At 38.7% G+C, this 22,479-nt stretch overlaps 3 protein-coding genes across 8 annotated transcripts in view; 1 reads left to right on the top strand and 2 right to left on the bottom strand.

The window, feature by feature from the left end:
- LOC116846987 (splicing factor 3B subunit 4) overlaps positions 1-1,894 on the bottom strand; it is a 2,407-nt gene extending 513 nt beyond the window's left edge. Inside the window, exons 1-4 of the mRNA XM_032821492.1 lie at positions 1,631-1,894; positions 1,296-1,379; positions 841-1,115; positions 2-764 (exon numbers count right to left, since the gene is read on the bottom strand). Of these exons, the coding sequence (XP_032677383.1) occupies positions 2-764; positions 841-1,115; positions 1,296-1,379; positions 1,631-1,664 (1,156 nt within the window). The 5' untranslated portion in view covers positions 1,665-1,894. The remainder of the gene's footprint in view (position 1; positions 765-840; positions 1,116-1,295; positions 1,380-1,630) is intronic.
- Positions 1,895-5,027: 3,133 nt separating this feature from the next.
- Positions 5,028-6,355, bottom strand: LOC116846962 (biogenesis of lysosome-related organelles complex 1 subunit 1). The gene is made up of 4 exons (XM_032821437.1): positions 5,851-6,355; positions 5,685-5,757; positions 5,359-5,576; positions 5,028-5,273 (listed from the first exon to the last, which is right to left on the bottom strand). Exons 1-4 carry the CDS (start codon positions 5,909-5,911, stop codon positions 5,239-5,241), a joined length of 387 nt encoding a protein of 128 aa, XP_032677328.1. The 5' UTR covers positions 5,912-6,355; the 3' UTR covers positions 5,028-5,238.
- A 602-nt stretch (positions 6,356-6,957) lies between these two features.
- LOC116846961 (protein PF14_0175-like) lies at positions 6,958-21,280 on the top strand. Of its 6 annotated transcripts, none has more exons than XM_032821436.1 (16): positions 6,958-7,209; positions 7,812-8,464; positions 8,845-9,026; positions 9,098-9,175; positions 9,251-10,414; positions 10,997-11,248; positions 11,381-11,482; positions 11,702-11,806; positions 12,128-12,272; positions 12,398-14,820; positions 15,435-15,845; positions 16,261-16,470; positions 16,582-17,153; positions 17,273-17,516; positions 17,899-18,001; positions 18,203-21,280. In XM_032821436.1, exons 3-16 carry the CDS (start codon positions 8,922-8,924, stop codon positions 18,964-18,966), a joined length of 6,678 nt encoding a protein of 2,225 aa, XP_032677327.1. In that variant the 5' UTR covers positions 6,958-7,209; positions 7,812-8,464; positions 8,845-8,921; the 3' UTR covers positions 18,967-21,280. The 6 variants fall into 6 exon arrangements, with proteins under 6 accessions (XP_032677327.1, XP_032677321.1, XP_032677324.1 ...); XM_032821430.1 differs by having other exon boundaries at positions 9,251-10,807; positions 18,203-18,966; XM_032821431.1 differs by lacking the exon at positions 6,958-7,209 and adding an exon at positions 7,288-7,615 and having other exon boundaries at positions 9,251-10,807; positions 18,203-18,966.
- Positions 21,281-22,479: the final 1,199 nt, after the last annotated feature.

Below are 22,479 nucleotides of genomic sequence, written 5' to 3'. Positions count from 1 at the left end.
GGTGGGGGCGGTGGGCCACCTTGCGAAACAGGAGGTGGTGGTGGATGTCGCCAACCTGGAGGCGGCCTCGGCGGTGGCGGCTGGAACTGTCCGAACTGCGGCGGTCCCCCGGTGGAGGACGGCGGCGGGGGTGGTGGGAACTGTCCCTGCGGCGGTGCCCCCACAGCCCAATGCGGTGGCGGCGGTGCCATCATCCGGGAGGCTGCCTGTTGCGCCTGTGAGTTCGGCACAGGCATCGGCGGCAACGGCGGCGGCATTCCAGGTGGTAAAGGAGGATGTGCGGCCATCGACATGGGAGGAAGAGGCGGCGGGGGTATGTTGGCAGGTGGAAAACCGCCGGCGGGTGGCGGCGGTACAGGCGGCGGAGGCGGATGACCCATCGGTGGTCCAGGAGTCGACGGAGGTGGTGGCGGAGGTACGACCATTCCGTGATGCATGACGTGATGCTGTGGATGATGGGCTGACTGGTGAGGAGTCGCATTCGAGTTCGGCATTGGCGGCGGGGCCAGCGGCGGTGCGTCCGCGAAGAGCTGATGTGGTCGGTCCGCTTGACTAAGCGGGTTTTGCGCGGCTAGGAGTCGTTCCGCAGCGCTACCGTGCCTCTCGCCCTTCGCGTCGCGCTTGAACGCGTATGACACCGAGATCGGCCGGTTGCATAGATACTGGCCATTCATCGCCTCGATGCTGGCGTCTGAGGCGTCGAATGAGGCGAAATTAATGAAAGCAAAGCCTTTTGAGTTGCCCGTCTCGGGATCCCTCATTATCTATAAAGCAAAATCGAATTAGCCAATGATTTTCTAGTGATAGAATAGCCTGTGGTAACATACTGATGACACATACCTTAGGAGTTTGCAAAATTACACCAAATGCACTGAACGTATCATAGAGCAATTTTTCGTCCACTTCTGGATCTAGGTTTCCTATGAATATATTTGCTCCGACGTCCAGATTTTTCTGATGAGCACTAGCTTTGTTCACTCGAATAGGTTTGCCATAGAGCTTGATCATGTTCATGATTTTGATGGCATAGTCTGCATCTTCTTCACCCATAAATTCAACAAATCCATATCCCTGATGCATTTGGGTTACTCTATCTTTTGGCATGTGCACGTTAACTGAAAAAAAAATCATTTATATTTTAAGTTTCAGATATCTTTGTATTTTATGTGCACTCAAGATATATCTAAATATACAAGTTTTAGATGTTAGGAAATATAATATTAAAATATTAGGAAATATATGCTTATATGTAAATAACATAAATGTGTATAAATGAAGAACATAAATGTACATACCAACAGGTCCTGATTGGACAAATAATTCCCACATAAGGGATTCTGTGACTTTGTCGTCCAATCCTCCAACATATATTGTCGCATCTAAAAATTTTAGATATATAAAGTAAACACATGAATAAATTTTATTTACAGATAAATATGTATATAAACGTGTAAAAAGACAGATATTAAACGCCTTACAGTGTCCCTATATAACCTCAATTGAAAGGCTAACTTATCTTTTAAAGTGAAAAGGAAAGAGATTTGTTAGCTAAATTTTACGTAGCCTTTTGAAACAGAATCATAAGTATTATTAAAAATAGAAGGTTATCAATTAAAAAATTTAAATATACCTTGATTACGTTCCGCTATTGGACCGGCCGCCATGGCTCCTCGTTAAGTCCGTATTAAAGTATACTTCAGTGCAGAGCTGCCAATTCGCGAGATTTTCTCCGTGACAGGAGGCCTTCTGCGTACCGTGGACGGGTGGGATCCGATTGACCACAGTATGATTGGACACAGATTGTAATGATTGGGTGCCTTCCAATTGCTTAATACATCTTGACACATATGTACATAGAAATGTACAAAGTGTAACGTTGTGCACGATTCAATTGGAACAAATAGCATGTTCGACTGACTCTGGGTTAACCCACTCTGAGTTATTCAGTCTACGTTTATTGGTCGAACAAGTACTTATAAGTTTTATGATTGGCTAGTAGAGACTTATGACGTCATTAATCGTTCTCGAAGCGATTAACCCAGGGCCAGTCGAACACGCTAAAAATGTCGGGTAGAGTTAGGATTATTTTTCAATTGTGCTTATATTTTGGTATTTTTTAATAATAAATAATAAAATCTAAATATTAAAAAAGATATTATCCATTTCACGTCGCAAATGCCAGTCTTTTTTCAAACCGCTACGTTTATTAACTTTAATTGTCACTAGAAAACACTAGTCTACACAGCCGACTAGTAGCCCTCGAGCTGAATACGGCTGTGTAGTGTTGTGTCGACGATTACGACAATTGGAATGCAACTTGTGTCGCCGTGTGCATGAAAATGTCTAGGGATATTGCAATTGGAAAGCATCCATTGATTCGACCTGGTAATTCACTAGATAATTCTTTGCATCAGTTGGTTGTATCCAATCGTACCGTGGTCAATCGGGACGTTCCCCTTTGGATCACCATTCAATTTTTTCTAATGACACATGGTGGGGACACTCCAGTCTCTCCTTATATTTAGAATGGGGGTTTACATTCTCCTATATAGTATGTTTCCCTCGAAGCGTCTTTATTACATACATATAAAATACTTTATACACATATAAAACACTTTATTATCACAATATATCGATAATTATTCTGATACGCTATATTATTTTTTCTCCTCCATGCCTTTCAATTTCCCTTTATTCCTTTTCCACATTCTTCTTCTTATCCACACTATGCGTCGTAAAAAGACAGAATGGTGATCCAAAGTAGAGATGCGCGATTCTGAATCGATTCGATTCTTTCCCCAAAAATAGGCTTATTCATGTTGTTTGCACTCTTCGCACTTTTCGTATTTAAAACTAGACAAAAGTATATTGGAATATTTCGAAGAAGCAAAAACGAGATAACCAACTCGATTGTTTCTTCCAAGCGTCTGATTAGGCGTCCATCTCTTTTTAAAAGCGAAAAGTATGAAACATGCATGCAGCACAAACAATCTTTTTCCCTAAATTTGTTAGGAAAAGAATCGAATCGATTAAGAATCGGGCATTTCTAATCCAAAGCATGCTATCTCTTTCTATTCTGTGACGCGTTCAAGCTATAGAAAACATTGAGAACACGCAGTCTATATATGATAGTTTGTTCCTATGGTTCCAGTTGTTCCAGTTTGCTCCTATGGTAAGGCATTGAGTTAAAAGTAACTAGTAGTATCAAATTACACTTGATCACAAGCAAGAGTGAAAAGTGTATTAGAATTGCATTTACACTCGTAATACGAACGGAAAATATGACGCCATTTTTAGAACCTCTAAAGAATTAATGTGTACTAAGTGTAAAAGCGTAAAAAGTTTAATTAATGTGAATAAACTTATTGGATATTAGCTATTTTCAGACAATTCAAATATTCAAAAGACGTCTTAAGAATATTCTGATGACGTCCCTCCCTCCTAAAAACGTCTTCAGAATGTATTTTGGAAAATTTGTGTTGTTTGAGATGCACTAGTGTGCAACGGGCATTAGGTGTAAAAGTGTCCTGGAATCCCCATGGAGCGGAATAAGCACATAGCGGATTTTGCTCAACCAATCATAAGTCATTGGCTGCATTCAGTAGAGAAAGCTGCTTTGCAACTGTTATAAAGTTCGTGAATCTAATTGGAGTATGCTCTTAATCTTGGTTGAATCCAAGAATCAATCAGATTCACGAAATTTACAACAGTTGCAAAGCAACTTTCTTTGCTGAACGCAGCCATTATTTCAAAAAGTTACAACCGCCTGAAAACTTATTTTATAGATTTTAACATTTTGATGTGAGTAGCCATAATGGCTTCTGCACACAGGACGCGGTAATGCTTCGCAATTATGTGCTTAACACGGACACGAATCGCCAGAAAATGGGTGTAGAATGGACACACAACAAATCGACACTTTACCGGTAGCGCCTGAAAATGGGCGTAAGGAACGTAATTCTACCTCAAAAATGAATGCAAATGGCGCATCGAACAGCGTGAAAATCGGTGTCGGTCAAAATGTATGGCGTGGCCGCTCTCAAGTTTCTCTTTGCGCTTACGCAAGTTAAGTCAACGGCACACGATGCTTGTTTTCATGCTGTATTGTTTGCTGAATGGAAATACTCTGTTTTGATTGGTGCATTTCTGAAGACGGACCAATCAAAATAGAGTATTTCCATCCAACAAGTAATCCATCACGAAACAAGCATCGTTGGCTTTACGCTACATGTGACGGCACCCTAACTTATTGCACTAGTTCAGCAATGCAGCTAAAAAGAATAGAGCAGTACTCTAGTTTGATTGGGGCACTTCCATCCATCTTCAGAAATGCACCAATCAGAGTATTTCTATCTAGCAAGCAAACCAGCAAAATAAGCACGTGTGACTCTAGAATGAGACAAATATATTTTAGGTTTGTTCTTTTTCGTTGCACGAATAATGCACTAGTACTAAATTAAATTGAACTGAACTAGAGATCTATTCTTTTTAGCTAAATTGTCTCAATTGATTTACAAGTACAGCTGGAAAGAACAGACTAAATATTTCATGTATCATACAACAAGCTTGACAGATATTTTAAATAAACATATAATTTAATAAATAAACAATAAATAAACATAACATTATTACATGATGATCATATGATAATATTGTCATAGATATTATATGATTATAATGTTTTATTGATTATAAATATTTATTTACATATTTACTTTTTTCATTTTTATTCAAAATATTTATATAAAATTGTTTAATATTTATATAAAATTATTTATATAAATTTGTTTTTATTCAATATTTATATAAAATTTAAAAAAAATTAGTATATTGTAGTTTTCTCTAGATTTTATTGGAAGTATTCAATATTTATTTGATATATATAATATCTATTTATATTCGATATGAATACTTTAAAGAATATTGAAAATATTTATTAATACTTGAAAATATTATTCAATACTTTTACGATATTGATGTCTAGCGTGTAACGATATCAAATGTAGAAATGTATAAATATAACATTGTAAAAATAAAAGGTTAAATGTACTTGATAATATTACAAACGATAATTATTTTAATTAGAACATGACATATTAATTCTAAAAAAATTATGTACAAAATTTTTCTCCTACATAATTTAAATTATAATAACTTCATATTTTAACATAAACTTCATACTATAGAATTATTATGAAATTCTTATATAATTACAAACTATCTCATATAGTTCTTTTTTTAAACATTTCCAACACTTTGATTTTCCTGTGTAGCTAAAAATGAAACAATTTTAATTAAGAATATGTTTCATTACATATAGTATATATAAATATAGTTATATACTATTAGATTTTATACCTTTATATGAGTATTCCAAAGCTGTAGCTATTGTTCGCATATCTCCTTCTATACTACGTGCCCAATTCTCTGCATCCCCAATTTCTTTTAAAGAACTTGAAAAGGATTCTACCAAATTCAACCATAGCTGTGTTTGTTTGGCAAAATTGGTTGCACTATGCTGTAATTGCTTTGCTTCTGCATCTAATTTTTTCTGATTTAAATATGCTTGGGCCACCCTAAAAAAATATTAATTATTTTAATTACATAATTATTTTCCCTATATTGTATTATTTATGTATATATATATATATATGTTTTATTAAAATTTAAGCAACATTACTAACCCAACATTCAAATGATCAACGAGAGCTTGAGTCAAGTTGCTCGCAGCCTGAACAGCTTCTTTACGCTTTTGCTCTGTTGAATCAGCCAGATTTTGATAAATATATATTTTTATTGGTATACGCAAAAAGTAAATATGATCTATTTTATTTATTATGATCAATTTACCTTGTCTTTCTTTCCTTATTACTTGCTTACTCTGATGTTCTTTTACAATTGCTGATAACATTTTCGGCAATTGTTGAAAATTGTATAGAACACTTTGTTGAGATTTAATCAAATATATATAACTAGTTAGTGTCTTTAAATCTAGCACAGTAAAATATTCTGTAGTATTGATAATTTGTGAACACCTAACCTAACCTAATCTAATCTAAGTGATTGACAACTCTCCTTACCAAGGAGAACACTGAATTAAATGCACTGAATTTTAGACTAATATTGAAACGAATGTGTTCTTTCATGAGATCCGTAATATATCTGTTCTTTATAGTTGCATTAAGTTGCACTGTATATATTTAAAATAAGATAGGGCACCATACTTATTAGAACAGAGAGAGAAGAAAACAGAAATATTACAAGATAACTCAAAAAATACAGTTATAAAGAACAAGCCACTTTTGTAGAACGGCGATTCTAGAGAAATAACGTTAGGGAAATAGCTTTGTCTCTTTTTAATTACAGAGGCATTGAAAGCATGAAGTTTATGTATCTAGACGCGATACATTTCTTCCTTCCTTCAATATATGGCTTCCGGTAATTGAAAACGCGTACATTCGATTCAAAATTTCCTAAATTGTAACTTAAAAGCATTAAAGCAACTTATACGTTTACATATGTTGTAAAAAATTAAATTATTCAAAAAATATCGGTCTAATCAAAAGATGACTTATACGTCTAATCAAAAATATAATTAATAAATTAGGAAAAAATTATTAGATTATTTTGTCATTTTTATTATTTCTTACCTTGAGATCTTGATGCTCAGAATTTAATAAACAAATCTTTTAACTCATTAATTTTCACTCATTAATTTTTTACGTTTTCTATCGGATATTTCATGAGCAGCCTTAAGCTCTTATCGATGCGTCGACAAGCTTCAATGGCAAGTATAAATTGTGATTATTATCATTGGTTATGCGCTAACTGTCGACCAATCAGCGCACGAGTGAGTCACGTTCGAGTGTTGCAAAAAGTTACGGCTCCCTAACTAAAACCGAGGTGTCGCCAATGTTGGTGGCAGTTGGGATTTTATAAACCTGCCTGCGCTAATGGCAGCCTTGACAAAATACATGATGGCCGTTGCCACCGAATAGTGTAACGCGTACATGGAACTGTGTCGTGTAACTGAAAAAGTTTATTATTCTCAGCAGAATATAGCGTCGCGCGTGCTCCGTGTGCGATTGTTTTCGTTTCGGCGAGGTGCTGTCGGGCCGCGGCGTGACGTGGGATCGCGCGGCTAGAGTACGCGCGTGGCCGAAAATTCCCAAGAGGAAAACACGGAGTGGCAAAACCGCGTTCGCCGAGGTAATATTGACAATTTTTCGTCGCGACGCTACGCGCATTTTTGCGCGTCGATACGAAACACACGTGTCGCGGCGCCGTCCGCGGGCCCGCCCGGCCTCTCGGACCGTGAAATTTCCGTCGGATGCTCGCGTTTTCTTTTGTTTACGCCTTGTCAGTTGGACTTTTGTTGTGTGCAATCGCGCGCCGCTGCTAGTACTCGTAAGTGAGAGTGAGGTGTGTGTGACACTCGTACGCGTGTTAGTGGCTTGTGTGGCACGTATGCTTGCACACAGGCGCGCCAGTTATAACCTCAAAAGATGCTTCCAGCTGTCGAATTCTCGTGCGAAACTCCGATCATTTCGCCGGGATCGCCCGGTTCCTCCGTATTATCGTACGAATTCGAAATTACCGTTCCGCGCCAACACGGGTATGTTCGATCAGCCGTGGCACGTCGCACCGTCTCCTCCGTTTCTCGTATATTCCCTCCGCAAAAGAGTTTTTTTTTACGGTTTTACGTCGATTTAATCGCGATAGAGTTTAAAGAGAGTATCCGGTTGATGTTGATTTCCGTATAAGTTGTCAGTTTACGGCAACTAAATTGACTCTTCGTTTCTTTTTTGCAGGGCAGAAGTAAGGAGCGAAAACGGTGCAAGCAGAAGTGTAGTGTGTGTGTACAACGATAGAGAGACTTTTAAGAAGAAATCATTGTTCAAATGAATATCATACATGAAAAGGTATGCTGTGGTGACATTATTCTTTAAACGTTTGACAAACATTCAAGAATGTTTGCGAGTTACTTTTTGGACCTGGGATAATATGTAACGAAAGAGACTTTTATCAAAATAAGGTGATACGCATACATTCTACATATTGTTCCCTGTGCGCAGCTTGGACGTACTGTCATGGACAAGTGTAATTTTGCTACATTTATAAATGGGTGGAATCTTGCGACAAGTGTATTTTAGATATAAGTCAGGATACATACACAATGAGATTGAGCAGTTATTCTTCAACGGATAAAGTGGTTCAAGAAAGAACTACTTTCAATGTGCAAGAGAGCAGTGTGTGTAACATCCAGATGCAATTAGTATTTGTGCAAGAACTTTAGAGGTGGCATTAATAATATAAGTGAATACAAGTATCTTGAAGAATTCAGAGAGTGCTGTCTGAGTGTTAGAAGAAATACGAAATTATATGCATGACAGGAACAGGAGACGTTGGTCGCAGACGCGTTGAGTGGCGCCGAAACGCAAACATTACTCTTGAACAAATTTTGGTAAATATAACTTTTTTTATTAGTAATATTTAACACGCAAGCAAACACTCATTATATTAATAATTACAAAATAATCTTGATACTAAAATACAAAATACTGAAATATTGACACTTGAGGGCCAGAAACATTTGCAGTCTTCAAAGTGTTGAGATCTTTTGCTGAAATTTAAGAAGTATTTCTTTATCTTGACTGTACTGTTCTTAAACTGTTGTTTATTTCATCTATTAATCTCAAGAAGTAGAATTTTTTATGATTTATTAGGCAACATTACTATAAAAGTTACCAATAATATACATGAGGCATTTGTACAAGTATATCTCATAACTTGTTACTTTTCATGAACATATGATGAATGAGATATGATATTTCATATTAATAGGAAAGTTTAGTGGAAAGAACAAAATAAGCTGGAAAGGTAGCTAGACGCTGCCCGTAGTAAAGAGGGGCTGCGTGGGCATGCAGCAGCCTCAGTCACACCCTCTTCTTGGGGACTCAGTATCCTCTACAACTTCCCCGAATGCACGTCGTAATAGTTCAGTTGCCGTTTTGACCCAACAACAAGTAAGGATCCATTAAAACGTATAACATGCTCGAATGAAACATCAGTTTCATACTTAACAATCTTGCTTTAGCTACAGCAGCTACAACTACAGGCCCAGAATACCAGTGGTCAGTCGCTAACATTTGCTTTGCAACAGACGTCGAATAATGTGAGTTGCTCTCGTTGACGACCAAAGTGTGATTTCATTCGAGATATTATTCTAATGTTTCTCTCACACTTGCAGCCGCAAGACCAAGGAAATGGATCAACGACTGGAAATCACATAGTCTACGTAAATCAGTTGAATCAATTGAATCAAAGTACCATAAATCCCTCGGGGACTGGTATGGGCCTACCCCCGGCCACCCCCACTTTTGGGGTGGGCCTTAATATGGGATTGCCACTATCACTTCTAAATACCAGTCTTACATCTCTTACTTCCAATGTTATCACCACGTCGAATCCTTTGCTGAATTTGGGCTTGCCGAGCATAAACACAGGGTTGGCCACGATAAATCCTAGCCTGAATCAATTGAATGCTATCAATCCCAGCATTGGTTCAAACAATATTAACAGCGGTTTGTCCAATTTGGGGCAAGATTTGAATAGCATAAATACTGGGATAAATACCGGGATAAACAACACGATAAACTCGAATATCAATCCCGGCCTGGCCGGAGTGAACACTGGGCTGTCCGGCGTGAGTCCAAATTTGACGAATTTAAACTCATCGAATATAAATCAAAATCTTACGACACTGAATGCCAATTTGAGCGCCGCGAATTCCGGCGTGTCGGGTTTACCCGCTATCAATCCAAATACAAATTTGACAAATACCAGCATAAATTCTGGTATAAATCAAGGTCTCAGTCGACCTGCGAATGCCCTGGCGACCACTGGTCTGACGCCGACTACATTGAACTCTAATAACACACAGTTTCCATTCCAAACGATACAAAGTATTCAAACTGTCGCACCACATATTGTCGGATCATCAAATATAGCACATGTACCAAGTTCCGTCATATCGCAGCATCCCAACTCGAACGTGTCAACAATCTCACAAATCTCGAACTCTACTACTCTGACGAGTCCCAGCGTATTCACGAGCACTCCCAGCGAATCGATTCATCCAACCACAGCGAATGTGAATCACGCTTCAAACGTGAATCTCACTACGAATATACCGCACCTCGCTACCATGCACTCTAACTTGTCAAATATATCGACGTCGAATGTACAACACATAACCGCGTCCAACGAACCGACTATGTCATTGAATCATGTTTCTTCTTTAAGTTCCTCCCAGTCGACGGGATTTCAATCACAGCGACAGTATCCGCAGGGAATAAACCCTGGCTTAAGTTCGTCGGTGACACTAGCGGGCACAACACAAACGTCGAATGTGGTCAGTACCATGAATACTGTTAAGTCTATGCAGAACATTCAGAGCCAAAACATTAGTTCGCCGGGTAGCCCATTCTCGATACCCCTGAAGAGTCCGGCATCCAATATAGCGCCGCCTACGCCGAGCCCTAGCCCTAATCGGCTAATACTTAGAAGTCCGGCGTCGAATATACAGTCAAATAGGAACAGCCCGAGCCCCGTCGGGACAGCGACCTCGAACAATAACTTTAACATACAAATGCAAAGCCCCATGCAGAGTCCGATGAGCGTTAGTCAAATACAGAGTCCTGTACTTAGCCCGTATCCCCCCGCAAAAAGTCCGCATCTCTTAAGCGGGAATAACTCTCTCAACAATAGAAGCCCAGCACCCGGAGGTAGTCCTGGTCCACCTGTGGTAAGGGCGTTTTACACGCACTGATTACTTAAAAAAAAAAATGCGCTTCTAGTCGAATCGTGCGTATTGCTTATGTTGCTTACATTGGAGTATCGGTCTTTTGCTTTTTTTTTTGGTAAGACGCCTTTAATATAGGTCAGTGAGACGTCCACTAATAATAAACTAATAATTGTATTTTTCATGTTCCAGGTTAGGCCTAATACGCCTATATTGCAACAAGGTATGCAAGTGTTGCAAATAATTCATGGTACACCACAGGGTTATCAGCCTGCTCCGACTCAACTGGTGACAAGACACCTATTTGGGAATCAACAAATTCAAATAGCGACACCCTCTAAGACCTCCAAACAACCGCAGCAAATCTTACCGAAACCACCGAATCAGCAGGTTGCTACTTCCCAGCAGAAACCGCAACGTACTACCACTACAATTACCAATCAGGTATGATTTGCTTTTTAACTCTCTCACCTAAACAGGGGTCGACTGAATCGCGCTTTCTTGTTGCAATTACTTGTTTTAACGCAACAAGGTCGACATGATCTTATATCGAATTGTATATTTTCTCTGCTGAAGGTAACGCAGCAAACCCAACCGCAACTAGTTCTTACTGGGCCACAGCCGAGTCCTACCACAGCAACGATGATACCGACAGCGCAGGGTCTACTATTGAATCAGGTTATTATAACGATTCATGCTTCTTTTTATACTAGACTATATATATCTATCATCTGCATATTCATTATTGTAATTACATAGAAAATGTATATGTCACGCTATATTATACAAGGTATTTTGATACGCTGTATATCTACCTCGACTGCTTGTACGTGCATTCGTACATATCTCAGCAAGAGTTTCTTTATGCTTCATATATTTGTCACATTTGGTACATAGGTGTTGCCGTCGACCGGACCTGTTATTGTACAGCAGCAGCCAGGTGGCGTTCAGCTCATACTAAGGACGCCAACAAACGCCCAGCAACAAACACATACTGCACAGGTGATGGTCTCATTCACATTGCATCTCCATATATACACATTCATAATCATCGCTTACTAAATTCTCGTAAAATATCGAAGCGCAATCATGCACTGTTTAGTAGAAACGAAAGACTCGCGAATTTTCGTTGTTATTATAAGAATTATTTGAGTGAAAGGATTTTATTAAAATTGCATATTTTACATAAAGTACGATAATTTTAGTGTACATACTCTTCTAGCGACTCGAGTAATAAGAGTTTGCCGAATATAATATTGTATATGATAAAATAACCATTTAATGAAATGAGAAAAATTGGTGAAATACAACTTACAATTATAGCTAACGCAACAACAATTGGTGAGGGTCGTCACAGCTCAGGGTATGCATCTGCAAGGAATTACGCCCACATTTTTTGCTGTACCTAACGGATTTCCTTCAGCTGCTTCTCCAGTGATAAGACACACTCCATCTAGTCCAGCGCCATGTAAGTCCGAGAAAAAGATGAATTGTTATGTGCACCGCAATGTCACAGATGTCAATGTGTGTGTAACTGAAATTCGATTAATGTATTTAACGCGTTCTATTTTCCCCTTCCATTCTGTTCTGCAGCTAATTCAGGTACAGGCAATTCTATCGTGATCCAGAATGCCATGGTACAGAGTCCTCAGCCGCAAATCTCACAAGTTACGTCCGGTAACGCCACGGGCAACGCATCGTGCACGCAAACCGTCGTGGATCAGAGTTTGTTGCCACCTCCGAAGAAGAAGGCGAAGAAGAAGAAAAAGGCCAAGCGGAAAGACGACGAGCCGCCCAAATTAGATCTTGCTAGTATTATGAAGATATCCGGTATCGGGGACGACGATGATATTTTTGATACCGACTTGACGACCGAGACGGAGGTTTCTTGTCAAACATCGCAAACCGAGTCTAACACCGTAATACCTCTGGGCCAGCTCACGTCGCAAGGAACAGTTCCTGCTAGCTCTGCTCAGACTCTAACACAAGTACCTGCATCGAATACAACGAACACGCAAGCTTCCGCGTCACAGACCTTCAACAGTCAGCTGGTCGCTCAGCTGCAGATGCCCGTGCAAAATACAATCTCGGGGCATTTGCGATTGTCAGTCGGAGAGGATGGTAAAGTGGTTCTTCATCACACCCCGGAGCCTAATCAACCTGAGATGGATCAGGCGACCGCACAGGCATTGATACGATCTCTCACTCAAAGCGGCGGACAGAACTCGCAAATCATCTCGCAACTCTTCAGCCAAACGTCGACCACGCCGCAGTCCACCCAAAATACAACCCCGCAGAGGCAGAAGTACGTGAAGTCGTCTGCTAGCAACCAAGTCTCCACCAATACCGTGAGTTCCACGTGTTCACAAAATGTCACTTGTGCCACTAGTCCGCATCATGGCCAGATATGTTCCAAGTCGATCAATAAGCAGCAGAAGAGTACGAGTGTTTCGCAAGAAACGACCAATTCGCTGCCGAATATCTGCGTCCAAAATAACCTCAGTTCTATGCAGTCGCTGGAGATACAAACGTCAAAGAGCGGCAACGTGCAAAATCTGATGCAGACCAAGAACATCCAGTCCTTGAACGCTCCTCTAAACGTCTCGGACGTGTTGAAACCTTCGTCCGCATCATTTAATCCTCGAATGCCCAACGTGAGTCAAGCGGGCTCCAATCAACAAAATTCCAACATTTCTCTGCAGAAGTCTAGTCAGGTGCGACTTACGAACTCTTGTATAACTACGAACGTGCGACAGACCTTGGGAAAACAGACGCAGCAAGCGCAGCATGCCGCTCACGTCCAGAAGACATTGCCCGTTGTCAACACAGCGATACAAAGCGATCATATGTCCAAAGTCAATCAGAATCTTCAGCAAACGAGTCAACAAGAAACTATAACGCTGCAACAGGAGTCACCGTTGTATCAGCACAATCAACAGATCACCGCACAAACCGTGCAAACACAGAATGTACAGCAAATTTTCGAACAAAATTTGCAGAGCTCTGGATCAAACATTCATCACAATTCCATGAACATGTTGCAGCAGCAACAAACTTCATGTAACACTCTTCAACATGATACCATGAACGTTCTGCAGCATTCTAGCATACAGCAGAACACGATTAACTTGTTGCAGCAGAACACGTCCGGTAATGTCCAGAGTATCGAGCAGAACTTGCAGTCGGGCATCAACGATATAACTCACGCGCCGCAGAATGTCATGACTAGTCTGCAGCAACAGAACACGTCGGCCGTTCTACACAACACGAGCGTACAGCAAAATGTGAATGTCCAACAACAGAAGGTCGTGTCGGCTAATACTTTCTCCTCTGCGCATCACTTCGAGTCGCAGAATTCAGCCAACGTAGTGCAACAAGGAACCAACACGCAGCAGAATGCTTCGAATCAGAATATACTGATTACGACTGGTCCCACTTCCAATACCACCCAGCAGAACGAATCTCAGAAAGTGGAGACTACGACGCAACTGAACTCTGCGACGAACAACATACTGAACAGCGCGCCAAAAATCTCGCCGGAAATTCTGAACGCGCTGAGCAACCTCAATCCCAACGATCAGCTATTGATCGCGAACGCGAACGGACAGATGCAGGTGATCAGTCAGCAGCTTCTGCAGCAATTCTTAGCCGGACATCTGAATCAGCCGAATCAGACGCAGAATCAAAATCAAACGCAGAAGATAGTGATTGGCGAACCGGACGCGAATAACCAGAACTTGCAGGGCGTTCAGATTAACACTCCGACGAGCCAGATAATCGTGAACAGTTCTGGCGGGGCTCCGACAATCCAGAATAACATTCAGAACATCGTGGTGCAGGCCGCACCGTCGCAGATGCCGCATCACATACAGATACAAAATTCTAGCTTTCCTAGTCAATTCATTGACAATCTGAATCAACAACAAATTAGGAACTTAGGAACTAACAATCCACCAAAGAAAACGAAGGTCGTGAAGAGGAAGGTTGCTACCAGCACTCAGAGCATTGCGTCACAAGTACGTATACGATTGCATTTTGTTTCTGTATCTATCCAATCTGTTTATCCGATTTCTATAATTCGAAAGAGATTATTACAAATATCTTCTCGATTACTGCTTAAATTTCTAAAAATTCTTTCACCCTTTGCAGACAAATGTCGAGGTTTCGTTTAAGACACTTGTCGAAGCTTAATTTTTGTCATGTGAGATGTTATATTTGGACAGTATATTTTAAACTATTATCTTTTTTTGATTTTTTAGGCTTTCGCGGTGTCCATGCATATTAGATTTGGTTTCCGGATTTGAGCCGCGTGAATTCGTCTTTGTTTGATTTCGACGTTTCGCGAACATTTCAGGGAGCATTTTCCGCTTCATCAGGGAGGAAGGACCCGATGCCGAGATCTCGTAGGTCGTTCCTCCTTGATGAAGCGAATTGAAATGTTCACGAAACGTCGGAATCAAACAAAGATGAATCCACGCGGCTCAAACCCGGAAATCAAATCTAATATTATCTTTTTCATTATATGTTGTTATACTCGCGCTTCAAAACGTCTCGCTCGCAAAAAGTTCGAATGAAACATGTTTTTAGACGTTTCTCCGCATGATATTGTAATTTCATTTTCATCTTATAGGCGACGAAGACGTCAGCCGTTACTCGGCCAACGATGGTCACGACTAATACGTCCAACCTGCAGAAAATTGACAATTCCAATAAACCCAGTATGACAGTATCGCAGAGTACAAATACTGTTAAGAACGAGCCGAATCAAATCATTTCCAATGGTCCTTTGGTCTCATCCTCCACCGGTGGTCACGTGTCAGTTCCTTCAAACGGACAAATGGTACAAAGAGTGCAGACTATTCAGCTGCCTGCTCAAAAGCAGCAATTGTTGAAAAACATTCAGTTACAAATCCAAGCTATGCAATCGCGTAAGGCTAGCGGACAATGTGATCAAGCGTTATTGACTAAATTGTACGAGGAGCAAGCAAAGATTATAGCCAGCGGAAAGGTTGTTAGCACCACTACACATTCTGTCAACAGAGTAAGCATAGCTTTTGGATAAAATTTGCAACATTTTTTTTTTGTTCACAAGTTGAAAGCGCGAAGTTAACGAGATTGCAAACCTACGTGCGCAAGCTGCGCATTGAGAGGTTTGAGAGCTTTGAGAGTCAAATTTTTAAATAGGTGTACAAAAGTAATCTATAAGCAGAAGTGTAAATATCATTGCATGCTGTAAATTCGTAAGAAAAAGTATTGTAGACTTTATAAAAACGACTACACACACACATGGGAGGTTGGCGACAGTCAACTAACACGCATATATTATTAATATTAATTATGACAAATACGAGTATGAACAATCACTTTTAACGCAAGCTGCTGCAATGACAAAATATATACGAAGGTTTGGCTCAGTAAACTTGTATTTTAAAAAGCATCGTTTGTTTCGTACACAGGCTTCTGAGACGAGTTTCAGTGTAAACGTACCCTCGACAGTAGCGTCAAGTATACATCTGCAAAATTCATTTAAGAACCAAACGTCGGCAGTGCAAACTCAGACTCAGACTACCACTGCTGCTATACCGGTCACGTCTCAGAATCTAAATCCCACTACGTCGGTGTCGATATCGAGCAACTCGAATAACAGTTACATTAATAATATTACGGTAAGCGGGCGATTATTGTGAAGAGATAATCACTTTTGTTTATATATTTTTGTACACTACAACTTTTGCCAAGTGCCAAAATGTGATGTTTCATAATCGCGTTTATTACAGGTGCCACAAAGCGCGCAAGGACAGCAGACTATGATGACTACTGGGACACAGAGCATGCATCAGACGCACATTAAACAGCAGCAGCAGCAGCAGCAACAACAACAGCACAAGTTTTATCAGAATCATGGAAATCAGACATCGAATCCGTCCTCCGCGACAAACATGCCGATCTTCTCGCCATCGATTTCCTCCGCGACTCCGCAATTACAGAGCAACGCACAACAATTGGCATCGGTGCAAACACAACAAACAGGCTTGCAGCAACAATCCACGCAATGTCAAACCGATCCGTTAGACATGAAACCAAACATACAGACACCTAGTCCCGCGAAGCAGGAACTTTCCTCTCCTATTCAAGTGCAGGTGCAAAGTAGCTCTCCTGCAAGTCAGGTAACCTCACCTAGAATGATGACCAAGGGAACGCAAAGAAACCAGAGTCCGGTGAATACCGGTGGAAATACGACGAAGCAGCTTGTCAGTCCCAGCAACAGTCCTCTGATAAGTCCGAGGCAAGGCGTAAAACGACCTGCAACTAGTCCGATTTGCAATAGGCAATTAAATCGCAGTGACTTGTACGTATCTCCAATTACATAGTATTTTCTATAATAAGTTTACGTCCGAGTTATAATGTAATCTTCGAATGAGAACTTGATGCGATAGCAATTATTTAATTAGCATTTTTACCTTGCAGAATGGAGCAACAGCTAAAGATGGATCAAAATGGTGCAACAAATCCAGATATGAGCACACCATTCTTAAGTAAAGGCGACGCTTGCAAACGTTTGGTAAGGTATCATTGTTTAAATGAACAGGTACTTAGCCCCAAGGACTTGGATTATGCGGACGAGTTATTTGAAGAGACTGCCAAGCATTTACTGACCAAATTTAATTCCATGATGAACAAATACACGTACCTTCTGCTGATGGAAAGCACGGTATAAATAATAATAATTACTAATTAATAATAATTTACGGTATAAATAATAACAATATTAACTTAATAAATAATAAAATAATAAAAATATAATAATAAATAATAAAATAAAGTATAATTAAATAATTAAAGTATAAATAATAAAATAACAATATTTGCAATTTTGTATGTTTAATCTTCAGAAAATTTCTTCACATATTGATCACGCTTGATACTATTAGATGCTTCACAATATTTATATGTATATATAAGCTGATTTATATTATTAACATTACTACTATATATATTCTGCTTTCTGTATTATATATTTTTCTGTTTTTATTAATAAGTCAAGATCTCTTGTTACTAACAATATCACTAAAGTCTTTAAAATTAAATTACAGCGTGAGGTGAAGACATCAGAACTAATGATGATCGATAGGACATTTGTAGCCGAAGAGCAAAGTATCCTCAACAGGTTACGAGAACAAGAGGCGAAAGTTACCGGTAATTGCACATAATTATTCAATTGTTTTTAAACCGGTAAAATTGCAAAAGTATGTTATATATATATATATATATATATATATATATATATATACATATATATATTTTAACTATAACTATAAAATATATATTTTACTGTAGAAAAATTTCAAATGTCTTGAAATGTCTTGTATTTTGAAATGTCTTGTATCGAAATTGTAGAAGAGTTTAAGAAAGAAGAAAAGCCGTTGGTGCCAAAAGTCGAGCCTGGTCTCATGGAGGAGAGCAAGTTGACGACGTCGCCGTCTTTAGTAAGCGTGTCTGTGAAGCGCGAGTTGGAGGACGACTTCCCGAGTGACGAGATAGAATGCAAACCAGTGATTAAGACGTCGAGCAGTACCAGTGGTGATTACGATGAGTGGTTGGAGATCCAGAAGGAACTAGGTGTATATCCATCCACTACAGACACATTGAAGTGTAAAAACAATAATAACGGCGGTGGTAGCAGCAGTGCGTGCACTATGACTGTCACGAAATCGTCGAAAATTGAAAGAACACGAGCGAATGGCGAGTGTCGCGACAATGTCGTTAATGCGAGTGTCGTACCCGGGATCTCAAATGCAATCATGAAAGACAGTTGCGAGCAAGAGTCCACTCCGAGCTTTGAGAAGCGTTGGAGCAGCGCTACCGATCTCGAGCGAGATCTCCTGGAGGATACCGACAGCTTAGACGGCCTGGCCCTGCATTCGCAAACGCAATGCCCGAGTAGCGTTCACGTGGCGAGTAACAATAGCAGTGGGAATGCCGGTGACGAGCACGACGACATTACCGCGCAGGTGCAGTCCGCTATTGACAGCATCCTCAATCTTAAAAAACGTCCCGCGAACACGCTGTCCGGTAACAGCAACAGCAGCAACGCGTCGCAGTCCGGTGACTCAAAGGACACTGCGCTGGACCAGGCGGTTCGCAGCATCTTAGGCTCGTGACCCTCCTTTAGTAAAGTATGTTAAGAAGTGAGAGTTAATAGTTAATATCATCACGGTGACTATGCGTACGTACTCGATGCGTAATCGAAGTATTTTTTTTCTATTTTAGAAAGGAACCGAGTCAATTGTTTCTTTCCGTGGTTTCTTATGAGTAACATGGACCTACCGCGAGAACTGTGTGTCTTTTTTTTAGTATCGATGATGCGATCAGTCTTCGACGATACATATCTCAAAGAGCACACAGCACTGTTACTAAATTATTTATACAGATTGTACGATTATATGATTATATGATTTATTTATATATTATTGAACGAGTATAAAAACTTTTCGTGAATCGTGTGGACGCGCGCGATAATAATATGTATATATATATGTGTGTATATGTGTGTATAAATATATAAATATACACATATATGTATATGTGCGTATAAACGTATACGTCGCATTCGATGTAGAACATCTCGATTTTGTCATAGATTCAGTTTTGCAATGGCAATAATTATTCATAAACTGAAACATAAAAGGAAACATATACTTTCCCGGTAGTCTTTAGCTGTAATAAAGCCACCGCGTAAATCTAATTCTAGCAGCTGTACATGTGGATAGTTAGGTAGATAGATAACTCGCTCAGATTTTTCAATATGCCCACTTTGTAATGTAATTTTGTAAAAAGTAATTATTTAAAGCAACTCTTATTCCACTTCTCATCTGTAGTACTTGTAGTAGAATCTTATTGATACTTAAAACATGGGTAGGTAAATTGTACATACGTTTTTAAGGTGTATTATTATTATATAATAATATTATTATGACCACATATTATTTGTATTATTGTTATTGAGATTTATTCTCAGAATTATTATTATCGCTACATTTCTGTAATTGGTAACATCATCATTGACGACTGTGCGATCGAATGCGAACGGGATAAAGAGAAGAAAGTAATAGCATAAGAGACTGAAATGTAAAATCGTGGAAATACGGAATGCAAAGCGTTAATGGTATATAAGGAGAGGAATGGGGACACAGATAGATTATCTTCTATTTGCAGATTATATTGGATTTCATTTCTATTTATGATATATGCGGTCTCATGCTAAGGCGTGTTAAGGCGTGTTAAGACGCAAAATCAAAGGAACGAACTGTTTCTATATAAGTATATAGTGTTTTACAACTTTTTTTCGGCATCACACACAAACTCGCTATAGATGTGAGTAATCAATGGATGCATATTGGAGAGTACGTGTGTGGAAAAAGGATGATCACATAATAAATGTTAGAGTCATCGGACATTGAGTGATCTTGCTATCATAACATCGATCATAATATGTTTATGGATCATAATATGAACATTGAGTGATTTTGTTATCATAACATCGGTCATAATATTTTTACTCTTGATTTTATTTTAAATTGCACGAGGTGCGTAACTTTAATATAAAATAAAATCGAGACATCGGGGCTTTGTGAGAGATGAGCAATACGCTGATCACATTATCGTAGATGAAGCTTTATTATGTGAGCTCAATCGCATATTCTTTTTCTACATATTCATAAAGGACTCTCTACACACACACACACACACACACACACACACACACACACACACACACACACATGCGCACATACACACACAAACACAGCAGAAATAGTGTTTTCTGGCAAAAGCAATTCAAGACTGACGTATATACAGAGAAAAACCAGCAAAACTATGTAATCTATTACAATAAGGAATATTAATAATCGTTTGTACATAACGTTCAATTACACTCTCGACGGCAATCGTGACTTAATTCTTCACAGATTTAAAAAAGTTTGGATATGCTAAAGTTCTTTTGATCCTAATAAATTGCCGATATTTCACGAGTACATGTACATGTAGATTATCTTACATCCCCGTCTGTGCTGCGTTTGCATGAGATGTTTTCGCAAGTCGCATAATTATTACGCATCAACGAGTTGTATAACGACACAACGGCTGACGAGAGTGGCGACAGATAGTATATATATAAATATATAAATATATATATATATATACAGGGTGTCCCACCACTACTGTGACATCCGTTAAATTATTGAGAACGTTTCGAGAGACAAAAAGGTTCCTGATAAAAAAATCCGTCAAGGCTATAATGATTTTCGAATGGAAAGCATTGAAAAGTAAATAATCAGACTATTAAAAGTTTACGCGCTCAGATACATACGGTCCATCGCACAGTAGTGAAGGTGCCCCGGGGCTTCAATCATTTCTTTTGAATATCGATGTAATTCTGGATACAGCGTTATTAAATTGCTTCTTAACTTTGTCTAATTCATATGTAGATAATTACTCCGTTGAACTTTGTGCTAATAACAGTAGTGGTGTAAAAGAACATGGCGTGTGTAAGATGCGTGAATCGAAAATCCAGGCTCTTGCACAAAGTGTATCCTGGCGGACGGATGATGTTTCTCTATGATAAAAATGTTCAAATCAATATCGATCGATAATAAGTTATTATTATTAATATTACTGCTATTATTAATATTATTGTTATTGCCAAGCTACACAGCACACATATATACACACATACATACAGTGATAATATATAAATATAATTTAAATATTTTCTATTTTAGTGGTTATCAGTACACCCAAAAAGTCTAATTAGAAAAGCAACATGCAATATATTTTTTTTCAAATTAAAATACAACATATATCATAGGCGTTTTGCATGTAGCCTAACTTTAAATACTCTCTATGACATTATTTTATGTTATTTTCATATTATTTTTTACTTAATAAAGTAAAAGCAATATAGAATAATAATAACAAAATTTTATACAAGCATATAAATACAGATTTTAAAGAGAGCGATTGCACGTACGCGCAAAAATGATATATATTCCTTAAATTTATAATAATTTTTATTCCTTAAATTTATAATAATTTTAAGCCGATAAAATATGTCATATATAATATATTTTAATATTGTTACACTTTTATTTTCTTTTTACAAAGTACAGTTTTATTTATTTGGAAACCTGATGTGTGTGTATATGTTTAGTCACATTTACCTGCAATTTCTAGATTTAGAATGAAGCAGGTATATATTTAAAATAGAGAAACTTTGAGAGAATTGATAAAATTTCTATTCGCGAACTTATTAAAAAAATTTGGCTGACTATCGTTACGTTGTGTCACTTGCGGAAAATAAGTTGTCCGTTCGACTTGTCATTGAGACGTATTACGTCCTCCATTTTTCAGGTTCTTTCAGCCATTTCATTGGCTGTATATCTTTTTAAGGTATAATACACAGCCAATAAAATAGCTCGGTGTTGCTTGTTGGAAAGCACCCTGAATCGCCAGCCTTTGAGGCAATTCAAACGAGAAATAAATATTGCATAATTTTAATATCGTTATTTTTATTCCTTCGTAGAAGAAACTATTTTCCTTCATGAACTTTCTTTATATTATTAACAGATTCGCTATTACGTATGTATTGATAATACGTACTTAATATATTCATTATA

Source organism: Odontomachus brunneus, unplaced genomic scaffold (genome assembly GCF_010583005.1).
Source record: "Odontomachus brunneus isolate Ranch 3 - 2012 unplaced genomic scaffold, Obru_v1 Obru_scaffold_072, whole genome shotgun sequence".
NCBI lineage: Eukaryota > Metazoa > Arthropoda > Insecta > Hymenoptera > Formicidae > Odontomachus > Odontomachus brunneus.
Note: the sequence above shows the minus strand (reverse complement) of the source record. Positions and strands in the feature narration are given on the sequence as shown.